General features: G+C 55.8%; 1 protein-coding gene across 5 annotated transcripts in view; it reads left to right on the top strand.

The window, feature by feature from the left end:
- DAB2IP (DAB2 interacting protein) overlaps nt 1-16,392 on the top strand; it is a 186,933-nt gene that overhangs the window by 13,866 nt on the left and 156,675 nt on the right. For 2 of the 5 annotated variants that reach the window (XM_053204680.1, XM_053204679.1), the window contains exon 1: nt 6,790-7,139. The exons of 1 other annotated variant lie outside the window; for it this stretch is intronic. In XM_053204680.1, the coding sequence (XP_053060655.1) occupies nt 7,037-7,139 (103 nt within the window). In that variant the 5' untranslated portion in view covers nt 6,790-7,036. Of the gene's footprint in view, nt 1-6,785; nt 7,140-8,114; nt 8,371-16,392 lie in introns of those variants that run through there. 2 more of the 5 variants (XM_053204681.1, XM_053204683.1) reach the window with 2 other exon arrangements.

Below are 16,392 nucleotides of genomic sequence, written 5' to 3'. Positions count from 1 at the left end.
GAGGGCACCTCCTGGCATTAAAACTAAATTAGATCAAGGTACCTCTGTTATTAGCAAAATAATTCCCCACGATTACAGAATGCAGCCATGAATCCTGATGGCAGATGAACTTCAGGTGACTTACTTGAGACAAATAACTGTGCAAAAATCACAGGCTCATCTAATCGCTTCTCTGTAGCGTTGCAGTCAGGTAATTATGCTAATGGTTATAAGAAATCACCTTTTGTGGTCTGGGATTGGGAGGGCTTGAGACAGAAATGTGTGTGGCAGATATTACCTGCTTCGAGCAGGAGAGGCCGGGCGCCATGTTTGATTCTAAAATGGGCCATTTCTGGGGAGCTGGTTTGGTCCCTTGTCAACTGGGGGAGAAACCTGCTATGTAGTCAGAAGAGCAGTGGCTTCATTATTCATCTCTTTTCAGATCATCTTAATATAGGAAATAGAATTTGTCTAAGTTCCACTGTTGAGCACGGCAATTCCAAGAAGCAAATTAAACTATAAAAGCTCAGGACCTTTGAGTCGTTTCCATTCAGCGAATGTGTATTTGTGCCCGCTGGGTGCCCGGCACTGATCTAGGCACGCGCAGGGGGCACGTGCCCACATTTCAGACTGTGCCTGGTGCTCTCTGAACATGGTCTCTCGTCCCCTTAGCAACCTGACAGAGGTGGTACTGTCCCCATTTTAGAGACACAGGAAGCGGAGGCTCAGAGATGTGAAATGACTTGCCCAAGGGGCTGCTGCTACTGATTGATGGAGAGGATTATGTCTATTCGCCCAGAGAAATCTGGGAGGCCTCCTGGAGGAGTGGACCTGGGGAGGGCATGGTAGGGTAGTGGAGGAAACAGTGGGGCAAAAACTCAGAGGCAGGAGGATTAAAGCGGGGGGCAGTTTCAAGGTTGGGAGATGGGGAAGAGCGCCCGAGGGTCAGACAATAGAGACCTCAAATGACAACCAAGGGTTTGGATAACGGGAGGGATACAGTGGAATCTGAGCGGTATCTGGGCTACAGTCTGAGCGGTCCACTCGTGGGCAGCTGGCAGGAACAGGGTCAGAAGGTGATGAAGGATGATAATGGATGAGTTTTTGGTATAAGTATATCCCCAGTGTTGCATAAGACAGACTTACGCTAAAAAATTATTCGTCGTTTATATGACATTCACACTTAATTGGGCATCTTGGATTTCATCTGGCAATCCTAGCCCAGCTGGCTTCCGGGTACCAGCTGTTTCCTCTGCCTGATACGACTGTCCCTGATGGGCACACCTCCTGGCCAACTCCTATCCACTCTTTGAAGCCCTGAATTCCTCACTACTGCTGTGGCAACATTTATCACCTGCTATGATCATTAATTTCTTATGTAATTCTAATATCTATCGAATAGCTGTCCCTCCTCTGAGCAGCCAACGTCACTTGCAGCCGCATAGGAAAAAAAAAAAAAGTTAAGGCCATGCCTCACTCCATTTCCGGACCCCATTCCCACCCCAGATTGCCTCCAATTTCTGCTTCTGTCTCAGGATGAGCCAGCCTCGCTGCCCCTCCTGAGATCCCGCCTGCTTCCGCGAATATCACTCACCTCTCCCCCTCTCCTGGGTCATTCCCGTCAGCAGGACGCACAGCAAGTGCCTCCCGTGCTCCCCGTCACGGGCTGGGTTTTCTGGGAGGCAGGCTCTGAGACATATTCTCTCTCGTGCAGGGGGTTTTTCAGGGACTGTTCCAGGGCTCAGCGCCTGTAGGCGGGAAGGGCAGGAAGCCAGACTAGGCAGAAGAAGTTGACCTGTCAGGTAGTCACAGTGTTGGCCTCTGCCCACACCACGTGGGGCCCGGGAAGGGCCTGGAGCAGGGAAGGCCCTTCAGAGTTGTCCTGAACCCTGATCTGGGTTGCACATGACAGCATCCACCCCTCCCCCACCCCAGAACATTCCAAGCTCCTGGGTGTGGCATGGAGGGCCCCTCATGCCCCAGCCCTGCCTCCTTTTCCTACCTCCTCTCTCACAGCTGCTTGCTTGGAACTCCCTGAGCACACTGGGCGGCCTCACACTGCCATACTTTTGCCTGGGCTGTTCCCCCTTCCCCTAGCTGATGTCTCTCTCTGCTCCTTTAAGACACGCTCAGAGGCCATCTCCTTAAAAGCCTTTCCCGGGGGTGCCTGGGTGGCTCAGTTGGCTCCGGGTACAGTCTCACAGTTTGTGGGTTCGAGCCCCGCGTCGGACTCTGTGCTGACAGCTCAGAGCCTGGAGCCTGCTTCGGGTTCTGTGTGTGTCTCTCTCTCTGCCCCTCCCCGGCTTGTGCTCTGTCTCCCTCTGTCTCTCAAAAATAAATAAAATGTTAAAAAGACTTTCCTGGAGCCACCACCGCTCAGGGCCAGCAGCCCAGCCTGCGGTGCCAGGGCTCCCGGGGCCACCCACCCACCTCCGTCATGAGCACTCTGGGGGCTCCTCCCATGTGGGCCCCGGGGTCCGTGCACAGGGGAGCTGATCCGTGCACAGTGCTGGCGTTGACTACTCTTTCCGGCAGTCGACCCTGACTTGGGCACTTGGGGAATTCACGGAGGGCAGGGGTGGAAGGAAAGCTTCCAGGCTGACTGAACCAGGCATGGCTGTGCCCCTCAGAACAGGGTCACCCTGGGAACCAGAGCCATCCTCCACTTCAGGGTCACGGATGTGTGGTCCACTCTGTCTAACTCCGGTTGCATTTTCTGGCGGTGGTGAGGTTTACACATCTCTGCTGTTCGTCCTCTGTGACCCTCACTGCCCCGCTCGCACATCCAAGCTTCCCTTTGTTGCCTCCTCTCCCTCCGTGCACGGCACCCCTGCCCCGGGTTCCTGCCAGCCTGGGTCCTCATCACATGATGTCTCCGTCGATGTCATTTTGAATCTCACCGCCATCATCAGGAAATGTCCTTCCGTTTCCAACTGGGAGGCCATTGGTGACCTCCCTGAGGAGCACTGGCATGGCAGACCTTACTCTGGGCAGCGTTCCGCCTTGCGTGGCCATTTGCATAGGACGAAGTGCCACCGGTAGCCTGTGTCACCAGGATAATATGACATTTGTCCAGTGAGATCTGGATCAAAGAGGATTGGCTCATTAGTTCAGAAAATCTCATCTGAACCCGTGAAGCACACGGTGTTGTTCTTTCCCAGTGACCACACAGCCCTGTGGACTCCCTGTATTTGTTTGCTCGCACAACATGTAACACCGGCCAATTCATCTTCCGGAGTGTGGACCATCAGCAATTTGCCATCCTGTACGTCGCCTTGACAGAAGCTCCCGACGAGTGGACATATGTGGATTTTGCATATATAGTGCCGACGACGCATTTGGTAAAGCGCCTGAGACGCGTCCCCGGGGAGGGTGCCGCAGGCTCTGTCGCCCCTACAGATGGAAGCTGGCGAGGGAGAGACAGGTCCAGATTGAGATCCCTGGGCTACGTGCGAGAACAGATTGGAGGGGGCCAGAGTGGACGTGGGGAGACAGGGAGGAGGGTCTCTGGTTCTGAATTGCTGTGCGGCCCCTCACCCAGGGGTGACACAAAGGACAGGAGGAAAGAGCACCAGGAGCACTAACTCGGGGCACACTTCTGCCCCTCCCACCACCTGGGCCAACTTCCAGGTGCTTGTGTTTGTGCAGAGCTGGAGAACACCCCTTGGCAGTTTCTTCCCCCGCCTCCTCCTTTCATGGGAAGCCAACTGGGTCCCTTCCACCTTCCCCCGCAAACATCCTCCTCTTGGCCAATATTCACGTAATTGCTACCTGTTCCCCAAATGGGGTCACGCGTTTTGCCTCTATTATCTCACCGAATCTTCGTGAGAACCCTTTGCAATAAGCCCTAATCACATCGTAGTTGTGCAGACACAGAAACCAAGGCTCAGAGGAGCCTCGATGTGAACTCAGGTGTCTCTGACCCCAACAGTCACATGACCTCCCAAGAACACTGCAGTGAAGACCAGGGAGTCAGTCGGCACAGTGGGGTCGCTTTCTTTTTGAGGGCTTGGCACGACCCTTTCTCGTTTCTGAGTGTTTGGGTCCACTCGCCCCCTCTGTTCCTTCATGCAACCTTCCCGAGGCGAGGTCTTATGCAGGTGACAAGGTTCGCGACCTGGAGGGGCTCCCAGTCTGCCCGGGGAGGAGACAGATCCACAACCATGTGCAATAATCCACAATGTGATAGACCCGGACGGCAGTGGGTGGATGTTATGAGAAGCTTCTGCCTGGGAGAGTGGATGAGGCTGTCCACGGGCTGAAATGCCAGTGCTGGACGGTAACAGAAGCGGTGGGCAGGGGGTAGGGGCGGGCACTCCAGGAAGAGTAAACGGTTCGTGCAAAGGCATGAAGGCATGCCAGAGGTTGAGGGGCTTGGGAGCTCTAGTTGCACGGAGTGGGGGAGTCTCGGCTGGTTGGGACTAGGGTTGGGAGGATCCCGGGGGAGTCTGAGGAGCAGGCTAGTCACGTTCTCGAGTTTTACAGAGCACTTCACCACGAGTCATGCTTTTGTGCCGAGCGCTTCGCAGACGTGATGGCCACATTATTTAAATCCGGAAAGTGGAGTTCAGAGCAGGACTGCATTTGATGTGGATTTTCTATTTTGTACCACCCTGCTTGCTCTGTCCCTTTAAACAAAGGTTATGAAGGGGGGCGCCTGGATGGCTCAGTGGGTTCAGCGCCCGGCTCTCGATCTCGGCTCAGGTCATGATCTCGCAGTTTGTGAGTTCAAGCCCCGCGTCGGGCTCTGCGCTGATGGTGCAGAGCCTGCTTGGGATTCTCTCTCTCTCCGTCTCTCTCTGCCCCTTCCTCATTCTCTCTCTCTCTCTCACACACACAAAATAAATAAACATTAAATTTTTTTTTAAAAAGAGGTTTTAAATAAAAGGTCGCAAAGGGTAAAACAAACACCTAAGTACCTTGACCCAGGTCAAGAAATGAAACCTTAACCAATATGGATGAAGCCCCTTCCCACCATCCTTCACATCTCCCTCTCCCCGCCCCGAGGCAAACACTTTACTAAATGGTGTATTTATCACTCTTCTGAATTTCTTCATACTTTTACCCAAACTGGGCATTCCTGGAAATATATGGCATCGTTTTGTTTTTCTCACGTTTTAAAAATCTCCAGGAATGATCTCATCCAATGTGATCTTCTGGAACTTGCTCCCCATCCCCCAACCTAGGATTCGTAAGGAACCTCCATTCATTTTTCACTACCGTATAAAACTTCACTGACTGATCCACCCTTTGTTTGTACCTTCTTCCGCTGATGGACACCGAGGCTGCTTCCGATTCTTTATGAGGATTAAACACTGTGGCGATGAGCAAGCCCCAGGTTTATCCCAGAAGCCAAGTTCTCCGGGTCACTGGGGCATATTACCCATCTTCAACATTTCCGGATGCCGTCAAATTGTTTTCCAGGGTGGTGGCCCCCATTTCCCCTTCTCCCAGCAGTGTGTGAGAATTCCCTGTGTGCAACGTCTTCATCAACCCTCTGCCCTCCTACCTCTTTGCTCTCTGCTGATCTCAGGGGTGTGCAATGCCGCTTCCCCGGGGTCTTATCTTGCATTTCCCTGATTAAGAGGGAGGTTCTCTGCGAATTCATATGTTTCCTGGCCATGCACGGTTTCCCTTCTTCAAATTGCCTGTTCCTATGTCTTGCTCAACTTGCTCTTGTTTCTTTTGAGAATCGATTTGTAGAAGATCTTTGTAGGTTGTGGATACTGTGTCCCAGGAGTTTTATACTTTAACGAAGTGTATCAATCTTTTCCTTGATGGTTTGTGCTTTTGGGGTCTTTAAGAAATCTTTCCCTATTACACAAGTTCTTTGTGTTTAAGTCTTGAATCCACCTGGGATTGATTTTCTTAATGCATGGTGTGAGGTAGGGACTCCCCCTCATGTTTTCCCTCACACGGACATCCAGTCCCTCTAAAGAGTTCACCCTTTTCCCAGGGGCTTGTGACACCACTTTTGCCACATGTCAAGTTTCCATACATGTGTCAGTCTATTTGTGCAGCCTCCGTTCTAGTCCACTGGCCTATTCATCTATAAATGCATTGCTTTATCACTCATTACATGAACATGCCCACCAGGCTTTTTTTTTTTTTTTTTTTGCAAAAACTTTCTTTCACACATGCTGTCTCTTGGGCTGCTAAGACTCCCTTATGCAGAAAGGAAACTGAGGCACAGAGGTGAGAAGACTTGCCAAGGTCACACAACCGGAAGATGTTGGATTAGGGCTTCTGTGGGATTCCGAAGCCACCCTGTCCATCTACCCCATATAGCCCAGGCTCGGAGGACCTCTACCTGACCCTCTGGCTCATCTCATACAGGATTTTTCACTCTTCCTTCTTTCAACAGGTAGCTCCCGAGTCATGTGAGTGTGCCAGCTTCAGAAGATGTTGGGGCTCAGATCTCATTTCTGGCGGGGGATGGGGGGGCCTCTCCCCAGTGCTGGAGACCAGTAGGAAGGGTGGGACCCTAGGTGGACATTTTATGGGAAGTGGGCTGAAGCCTGGGGGACAGCAGGAGGAAGGCAGGTGGAGTTTCAGAGTCAATTTAGAGAGCCCCATGCGGGGCGCGCACTTGGGACCCAGGGCTGCCTTCAGAGAGACGCCGGCTTCCCCGGGGGGAATTAGAGGCGTCCACCACCCCCCACCGCCACCCCTCCCGCCCTCCCGCCCTCCCGCCTCGAGAGGCAGGAATGTGAAGGATCAGCTTTCAGCAGAGCTGCGGCTGCCTTTCCGGGGAGCTCCCGGTGCAGGCCCTTCCCGAGCGGCCGAATTAACTGGTTCTGTCTGTCCAACTGGGAGAACAGCTCCGGCTAAAAATAGCGCCCTGCCCCGCGCTGCTGGCCCGGAGCCGGGGCCGCGACTGTGGGAGTCCCGGGCCGCGACAGTCCGAGGAACCGGGGGAGCCCCGGACGCCCCACCCCGGGCCTGGCCCAGTCCCGCCCCCGAGGCCGCGGAGGAAGCCGCGGGCACGGTGCCGTCCCCACAGGTGCCGCGGAGGGGGGCAGGCCAGCGGGCCGAGGAGGGGCCGAGGCCGTCCGCGATGGGAGCCGGCGGCGGGGCCTCCCGCGCGCTCGCCTGGGCCTCCCTGCCCCTGCTGGGGCCTCCGGCCGGCGCGCTCTGCGAGGACCCGCTCTGCTGCCGAGGTAAGGCAGGGCCGGCGGCGGGCGTGCCCCCGCTCTTCCCGGACACTTGGCGGGGGCCTCCTTCTCCTTCCCCACCCCGGGCCCGCGGCGGGGGGCGAGCGAGGGAGAGAGGCCAGGCATCCGCGCCAGGCTCCGGGAGTGAAGCCAGGCGCTCTCTGCAAACTCACCTTTAGTTTGAAAAAGTCGCAGTCCGGCCACCACGTCTGAGAAGCGTTCGCTTCCCTTCGGCCTCAGTCTTCCTGTCTGGAAAATGGGAACAACAAAATCGTCAAGCTTTAGTGTTCGCTGTGACCCCTAGAGAAGTTGGGGGAACCCGTTGCCGCGGATCGCAAGCGTTCTGGAGAAGTTGGCCCGAATCCAGATGGGGTTCTGGAGAGTTTATGTTGGTGGGAGGGCTGCAAGGGCCTTCCCCGGGACCTTCCCTCACCTGCCATCCGGTCCCAGAGCTTTGCACCCGCATCAGCCCCGCGGCCCCCGCGGTCGGGGATCCAGGCAAGCTCACCGCGAAGTGTAAGGGGCCCGAGGACGCGCGCGAATCCTTGTGGGAGAGGAGGGTGTTGAGCAGAAGAGGGGTGGGCAGAGTCGCGGTGCAGTCCTCAGACCTGTACCCCCCCAGCCCCCAGGCCGAAGCCGGCATTTTGTCTTTGACGTCCCGGGGGCTGGGGAAGGAGCGCAGCCCGGCCGCACGGAGGGCCTCGGCGGGCTGGCGGAGACGGCCGGCTGGGACCGGGAAGGGGAGGGAGGGGAGCATGTGGCCCGGCCTGGATCCCGGGTCCGAGAGCGGACAGGGGGCGTGTGCCGAGAGCTGAAGGGACCGGACTTGCTCCGTCTGGAAGGCTGGCCGGGGCGGGGTGGCAGGAGTGGGGTCGATTGGCCAAACAGGTGCGCCCCCGCCCCGCCCCTCCCCGCCTCCGCCGGGTCCCGGCCCGGCGGGCGGAGCTGCGGGTGGCGGGGCCTGCGATTGGCGGGGCTGGGCCGGCCGGGTGGCCGGGGGAGCCCGGGAGCCCTGGAGCCCGAGCAGCGCGGCACAGGCGGAGGCGCGGAGCCGGCCGGAGCGCGCTCCTGCCGGGCCCGCCGCCGGCTTGGCCCGCTCCGCCTGGCTGGCTCTACGGAAACTTTCCTGCGGCCTCGCGACCCCGCGACCCCGCCGCCTCGTGACCCTGGCCCTGTGCGGCTCGGGCTCCGGAGCCTTCAGGATGGCAGCGCCCAGCGGCCCGGCCGGCGCGTAGAGGTAAGCGCTAGGGCCCCCGCGCCGGTATGAGGGGGGGACCCCGGGGCTTGCAAGGGTCCCAGAGAGGGTCCGAGAGGATCCGGGGGCCCTAATGGAAGGTATGGGGGGGACCGGACTGAGGAGGGGGCTGCGACTTTGCTTTACTTAACCCTCTTCTACCCTACAGTCCTCCTGTGCCGCCCAAGGATCTTTGCCAGGTGCGATGACCCTTTTAACTTCCCCGTGCGCCGGGCCTTGATCACTGGGTCCTGGGGAGAGAACCGCGGAGGGGGTGCGGGGGTGGGTAACAAGGCTGGGACCCCAGCTGGGGGCCTGCAGCCGGCGGCGCGTTTAGAGTGGGGGGTTTCCTCCAGCCTCCCAACCCCAGTGCTTCCAGTGGTCCCCCCAAACTTCAGACCCTCCTCAGCTCACCCTGGGGGTTGGTAATTAAACAGCCACTCCTCTCATCCCAGAGCCAGGCACCCCCGGGCACCCAAGTTTTAGGTGTTGTTTTGTTCCACGGGTAGCCACTCCTCACTGTTCAGGGGGCGGGGTCATTGAAGAGAGGTCTCTTTCTGGCTTCCTGGGCTGCCCTGAACGGTGAGCTAAGCAGGGTAGCAGCAGGGACCAAACCCGTCTAGGTTCCAGATCGCAGCCTAGTGGGAATGGTTGAGCTTTCTGGTTTCCAGATGCTCCATTCTTTTGAGCTGTCTGGCTTGAGTCATATGGGAGCTGAGCCCCTCTCCTCCTGCCCCCCTTCTGCTGTTTAGGGGTGAAATCAATTTTGATTTGAATTTAATTTTAATTGAGGGTGGAGGAATAGGTAGCGTATCACCTATGGGGATCATCTTCTTTAACATCATTTGCCCTCAGTGTCAAAAGCCAAACACCTTTCTGTGTTTTCCTGACCTCAGACAGTACAGCCAAGAGTTAAACACCAAACCAAACACTAGCTCTGAGGCCCAGAGAATTTGGGTGCAAACCCCAGCCATTCACTACCTGTGTGTCCTTTGGAAGGTTCCTAACCTCTCTGAGCTCAAAGATCGCACCCCAGGGGGATGTGCTGAGGCTTTAAGAAAGGTAAGGCCTGGAAAGCACCTGGCTCATAGGACAACAGCCTTGGGCTCCAATCTGTATCCTGGAGATTGGGCCCCCTTGCTGCCTGAGCCCCCCAGCCCCTATGTGTCTCAGTTTCCCCTCCTCTCAAAAGTTGCTGTGAACCAGCCTCTCTTAACCAGCCCTTTTGAGAAAAGTACACACGTGCCCATATCCTCCAAGGCATACAATTTCAGTGTTTGTAGGGCTCAGATTTAAGACAGCCGCATCCGTTCCCCTCCTTACGTAAACTGCTCAGAAGGTATCAGCCTTTCTACCTACCACTGACCTCTCCCCATCGCTTTTGGATTTGTGGAGGTAAGGGCTGTAAATATCAGAGCAGTGCAAATGCACGAATTAACCAGCATTACAGGGAGAGGGACTGACCTGTAGAACCTGGCTGAAAGTCACCTTCAAGAGCTCTAGGCCACCCTCTCTTCTTCCTTCCCTGGTGCTGTATCTCTACTTGGTGAACCTCTAGTCTTTTTAGCTGGGATCCTCTAGTGACAGTCCACTAGGCAGCTCGTTTCATGATTGGGCAACTCCAGTCTGTTAAAAATTCCTTCCTGTGTGGAGCGGAGATTTGTGTCCCTGTTACTTCTACCCACTGGTTCTGGTACAACCCTTCAGGCATCTCTTACTGGCTCAATTATTCACTGTGGTCCCCTGGTGCCTGCTGTTCTGTTCTTCCCTTAGGCATTGAGCACACTGAGCTGAGTTTGGCAATGATTGTAGCACCGTTTAGTGAGTGTTTATGATACGCTAGGTCCTGTGCTGAGGGCTTTACACATATTATTTCCTTGGGACATATCATTACCCTCAGGACAACACCTTGAGGCTGATTCCTTTTCTTAAATTTTTAAAAAATATTTTTATTTTATTTTTGACACCGAGAGAGACAGAGCATGAGCAGGGGAGGGGCAGAGAGAGAGGGAGGCACAGAATCTGAAGCAGGCTCCGGGCTCCGAGCTGTCAGCACAGAGCCCGATGTGGGGCTCGAACTCACATGAGATCATGACCTGAGCCAAAATCGGAGGCTCAACCAGACTGAGCCACCCGGGCACCCCAGGCTGGTTTCTTTTCTTATCCTCATTTCGCATGTGAAGAAACAGGTTCAGAGAGGTCTCGAGATTTACCCAAAGTCAGACAACCCCTAAGGAGCCGAGCTGCATCCCAAACCCAGCATCTGTCTTTAGAGCCCTTGCTTCTAATCGTTATTTTCGTCCTGTGCTGGCCCATGTCGTGCGTGCCCATGAGTGTGTATACATGTGTGCATTCACCCAGGTCTCTGGTGTGTGCTTTATCACAACCACCTGGGGCACCTATTAAAATGCAGATTTCTCATCTCTACTCCACACCTAGGGAGTAGAGGAATGTGTACTTTTAAAAACTCCCTGGGTATGGGGGTGCCTGGGTGGTTCAGTCAGTTAAGCATCTGACTTTTGATTTTGGCTCAGGTCATGATCTCAGGGTTTGTGAGATCGAGCCCCTCATCAAGGCTCAGCTCAGTGTGGAGCCTGCTTGGGATTCTCTCCCTCTCTCTCTCTCTGTCCCCCTCCCCCACACACATACTTGCACACACGGTCTCTCTTCTCTCTCAAAATAAACAAATAAACATTCCGAAAAATAACAAATAAGAACACTCCAGGGCCCTTCTCATGCACAGTACAGTGTGGGAACCGTAGCTCTAAGGTGCACTCAGGAAGAGAGTGTGGGAGATGGGTTCCAAGCAATCTAAGTCCAAGCCTTGGCTCCACTCTCTTTGGCTGGTTAGTCTCCCTTTCTGGGGCTTTCTCTCCATTGTAAAACAGGCAGGATGTTATACCCACTGGTGGGCTGATTGCTTTCTGTGGAAGTCTCCTGGGTGGCTGTCAGGCATTCTGGGGAGGCCCCTGGAGGACAGAGGTGAGCCTCTCCTGCCACGTCTGGATGTGCATGGCAGCAAGCCTGTGGTTCCCAGGAGGCCCTGCGCCCCCCACCTCCGTCCCCTCAAAGCCTGTGACCTCTGCTTTCTAGAAAGATCAGTGTACCTTGGGTGAGGAACTTGTGCTCAGATTTCTCAGCTGGGACGGTGAGGACCCAGGAGAAGGGAGCAGGACCCCCCCTCCCCTCTCCTTCCTCCTCTGTGGCCCCATGATGACCTCCGTCCTCCCAGACAAGGGACTTCCTGGGGAGGGGAGCGGGTGTGCCTGCCTTGTGCGCATCGATGCTGTAAACCCAGTGGACACCCACCCCTTCCCCTGGAGGGCTGTTTTGCTGGCCCCTGGGCAGCTCTGGGGGAAATGTCTGACTTCAGGCTGGCTTGGCTGGGCTGGCTTCCAGGAGCAGTGAAGGTAAAGGAATCGCTTGCCTGGGCCTCAGCAGGATCCCAGTCCTGACCTCCTAGCTCTGCTCTACACAGAGCACTTGCTCTACTTTTATTCTGTTTGATCATGCTGAAAGCACAGAGTTATTAAACACCTATTTTTTTTAACGTTTATTTATTATTGAGAGACAGAGAGACACAGAGCGTGAGCTGGGGAGGGGCAGACAGTGTCTCTGTTTTTAATTTTTTTTAATGTTTATTTATTTTTGAGACAGAGAGAGACAGAGCATGAGCAGGGGAGGGGTAGGGAGAGAGGGAGATAAATCTGAAGCGGGCTCCAGGCTCTGAGCTGTCAGCACAGAGCCCGACGCGGGGCTCAATCTCACAAACTGCGAGATCACGACCCCAGCCGAAGTCGGTCGCTTAACCAACTGAGCCACCCAGGCGCCCCATTAAACACCCATTTTACAGAAGAGGTCACTGGAGTCCAGGAAGCTGCTGTGACATGTCCAAAGCTCTAATGTCTGTGTGCATGGGAAAGATGGGAAGGTCAGAACTTGAACCCAGGTCCCTTGACCATAAGCACAGGGCTTTTTTTTTTTTTTTTTTTTCCTGTACTGTATCCAATACCCTGTGTTCTACTGCCCCACCTGGTCATGGCTTTGGTGCCAGACCCTCCTGGAAGCCTGAAGACGTGGGTTCTGGCTGGACCACCACTGGGGCTGCGTGACCCTGGGCAGGGCCGGTCATCTCTCACGACTGATTTTCGTTTCCTTGTCTGCAAGGTGGGGGCGTTTAGTTAGATGTCTGACGTTCCTTTCAACCCCCGCATTCACAGGTTACGCTCTGTTTTCTGCATTTCTGGAGAGGGGGTTCCGTGACGGGCGCAGGGCACGGATGAGTTGTTGGCTTGGGTTGGAGGGTGATGCACAGCCCTGGCTTGGTGCGAAACCAGTCAGTAAGGCTTTGTGGGCTCAGCGTCCAGGGGACTCAGGGAGCCGAGGGCTGCGGGCACAGGCAGCGGGAGGGAGCCCAGGGCAGGGCCAGCTTGCTCACCTCTGGAATTAGTAGTCTGCACTCTGAACACTGCACGGGGGGTGATGGGGGGGTTGGCCGGGGTTGTGGGAGGGAGCCGAGGGAGCAGCAGAGGGGCTCTGAGACCAACCCAGCTCCAACCCAGCTGAGCCCCCTCTCTGCCCACGACAGCCTTGGCGGAGAGGCCCCGAGCATGTGTAGTAGTCCCTGTCTCCCTCCCGAGCCACTACATGCCTCTCCCCTGCACATCCCCAGCATTCCTTGAGGCCGGCCCCTCCCAGCTGGGGTCTGTGCCAGCTGGGCTATAGCCTCTCCCTGGAGCAGAGCAGCTGGCTGAGGGGATCCAGTTCCCTGTTCTCCATGCCCGGGGTGAGCCCCTAGCAGCCCTGCTTCCTAAAGCTGGGTCTCGTTAACCGCAGCCTCCACCAGCCTCCTGCCCTCCGCTTCCCTCCATCCAGCCCCTTCTTCCCTCCCCTGGGGGCGGCTCCCTGTTACCCACCTTCCGGATCGAACCCGCGATCCACGCCATTCTCCTTCTGCTGTTATCCTGTCTTCCCTGTGCTCTTCAGGCCGCCTGTTTCCTGGTCTCTGCCTGTGACTCCTGGATGCCCTTCTCTCTCGGCCACTGCTTCACTGCCCAGATTCTTCCTGCCCCTCTGGGTCTGGCACAAACGTCACCTCCACTTGGTCTCATCCTTCCACGAAGGGTGAACCGTCCCCTGTGCGGTCCTGGCTTGTAGCTCCTAACAACTGCCTCCTTTACACTTTGCCGTCAGCTTGCCCGTCGCCCCTGAGCTTCTTGAGGGCAAGGCCTGGGCCTTACTTTTCATCTCTGTGCCCACGGAGCGGGCGGAGCCCGGACGGGGCCTTCTTTGGGCTAGTAAATGCTCATAAAGCCTTGTAGGGTTGGACTGGTTGTCACTGGGCTTGGCTTTTCTGTTCCTGGCTCAGAGCATTTTGCCGGCACCCTGCTTCCCAGGGCAAACAGCCGGGGTGGCCTGTCATTGCGTGTTCTGTACCAGCCTGCCTGCAGCCGAGGGACGGACAGAAATGCCTTTGGTTTGTGGCAAGACTTCCCTGCCTCCTTTGGGTTGGTCTTGATCTGCTTTTTTATTCTGTTTTGTGGCTTCAAAGACAGAGAAGCCTGGAAGAGGGTCTGAAAAGGGTGTATCAGTCCACCCCCCACCCCACCCCCCGCCGCAGGCTGAACTTCAGCGCTTCAGGTCTCCAATGCGCACCAACACGCATCACCAAGATGCCTCTGACTCGGTAGAATTCCTAAGAGTTTGCAAAGTACTTAGGAAGAGTCTGTGGGCTCATCGGGATTGTGCTGGGGGCTTTCAGACATAAGCAGAGGCACCCGGGGGTCACGTGACTCTTCTAGGGATGTACAGCGATTTGCTGGCAGAACCTCCAGTGAAACTGTCTGTCCCTGAGTTCAGCGGTGGGGGAGGTTTGCTAATCCAGGGGGTTTGAAGGCTCCCCATTCAGAACAAGGCTTTTTTTCTTTGCAACTCTTGTGTTAGGGTCATTTTCTCTGCTGGCGTCCTTTTTTTTTTTTTAATTTTTTTTTCAACGTTTATTTATTTTTTGGGGACAGAGAGAGACATAGCATGAACGGGGGAGGGGCAGAGAGAGAGGGAGACACAGAATCGGAAACAGGCTCCAGGCTCTGAGCCATCAGCCCAGAGCCCGACGCGGGGCTCGAACTCACGGACCGCGAGATCGTGACCTGGCTGAAGTCGGACGCTTAACCGACTGCGGCACCCAGGCGCCCCATCTGCTGGCGTCCTTTGACGAGAGTGAACTTAGGTAGTAGGTAGTGGCCGAGGTGGGATCTGGGAGAACAAACAATGTCCTGATGAACTGAGCCAACACTCACACAGGTGGACCAGTGACGGGTCGGAGCTCTAGCCTGACGTAAGAAGCTCCCGTCTCCCTGTAGGTCACAGGGGCTGATAACCTATTAAAGACCCATCTTGGGGGTGCCTGGGTGGTTCAGGCTGTTCAGCCTCAGACTTTGGCTCGGGTCATGATCTCACCGTTGCTGAGTTTGCGCCCCGATCGGGCTCGCTGCTGACAGCGTGGAGTCCGCTTGGGCTCTTCCCCTCTCTCTCTGCCCCTCCCCTTCTCAAAAAATAAATAAACTTAAAAAAAAAAAAAAGACCCATCTTGGAGTGAGGTCCGAGGGATGCTAGGGGTGCTGGAGGGAAAGGAGCAAGACTGGTAACGGTCGGGTTTTACGTTCAGAAGCTGCCCAAGCCCCTCGCTCAGAAGCTGGCAGGGGCCTCAAAGCCCAGTGGCCTCCCGTGATGTCTTTGTTACTAAACATCCTACTCTCTTGCGCTTGATTGGTTTACCCGCCTCCACCCCTGCCTCTGCCCCTAGACTGAGCATCCTAGCATGGGTCCCTCAAGGCTGACCCCTCCGGGTGACCCTGTCTGGCTGTCACCGGCTGGAGAATATGTGACAACTGAGTCCACCAGGAAATGGCTGTTTGACAGGGACAGCGAGGACCCAGCCAGACATAATGGAAGCTGGCCCTGGCTGGAGCAGGGATCTCGGAGCCTTTCCCGGCAGAGGGAAAGCCATCAAAGCTGGTGCTGCTTCCGGGAGGAGACAATTCCCAAAAGGCTCTGCCAAACCCCCTGATAGGGATCTGCAGGGTGTGTGAGGGATTTGTTTTTCGGCCAGGATGTGGGGAGTTAAAAATAGACATCCTAATCCCTTGGGATCGTGTCACACTTGAGGCTGTGCAGAGCCCTTTGGCTCCATTATCTCACTCGAGTGGCTCGGCAGCCGTTGACGTAAGTAGAGGTCACACTGCCCGCGTTGTAAATGGGCACGTGGAGGCATGGGCCCAATTACTCGCTGGAGCCCGTACCCAAAATGTGGTGACGGAAGCCAGGTCTGTTCCCTCCGTCTGCGTTCTTTATTCGGAAGGAGCCCGATTAAAGTCTAAAAGTCAGCAGGCTGTCCAAGAGGGCAAGGGGGCGGTCGAAACAATAGAGGCAGATTATTAAGGAAAATGCAAGGGCAGTGAGGAGACAAGGACAGATCACGGCCCCAGCGGGCAAAGGCTCCAGAGGGGGCTAGAGAATTGGAGAGTGTAAGTGGCTGGAGAGGGTGGGGGGTGGGGGGGAGGTGGGGCCGTGATGGGAGTGAAAAAGTCCCCTTGGGACCTCACATCGAACACCTTGAATGGCATCGTAAGGAGGGTGAACAGGATGCTGCAGGCAACAGGGAGCCATTGAGGTTTCCAGAGCACAGCAGTCACCCGCTTTATCAACAGTGCAGCGCGATGGTGTGCTCCCTGGCTTTGCTACAGGTGTCATTCTATGGTGTTTGGTAGAGCACATTTCATAGAAAACCCCGAGGAGACCCCCTGTCTGTTCCCACCTCTCCTGGAACCCAGCACCGCAGAAGAGAGAGGCTCTCGTTTGCCGCTGCCTCTGGGTTCTGCTAGGCGCCAGCTCTGGGGCAGAGTCTGTATCTGGGTTTCTCGGCTTTTCCTGGTTTGTATCCAGGTTCTTCTGATTGTCTGCACCCTGGTGGGGGGGAGTGACGAGGGGGAGACGGTGACCGAAGTTCTGGGAGAAGTCTCTTCT

This window comes from Acinonyx jubatus, chromosome D4, assembly GCF_027475565.1.
Source record: "Acinonyx jubatus isolate Ajub_Pintada_27869175 chromosome D4, VMU_Ajub_asm_v1.0, whole genome shotgun sequence".
Classification (NCBI taxonomy): Eukaryota; Metazoa; Chordata; class Mammalia; order Carnivora; family Felidae; genus Acinonyx; species Acinonyx jubatus.
This window is presented reverse-complemented; position numbering and strand designations above follow the sequence as displayed.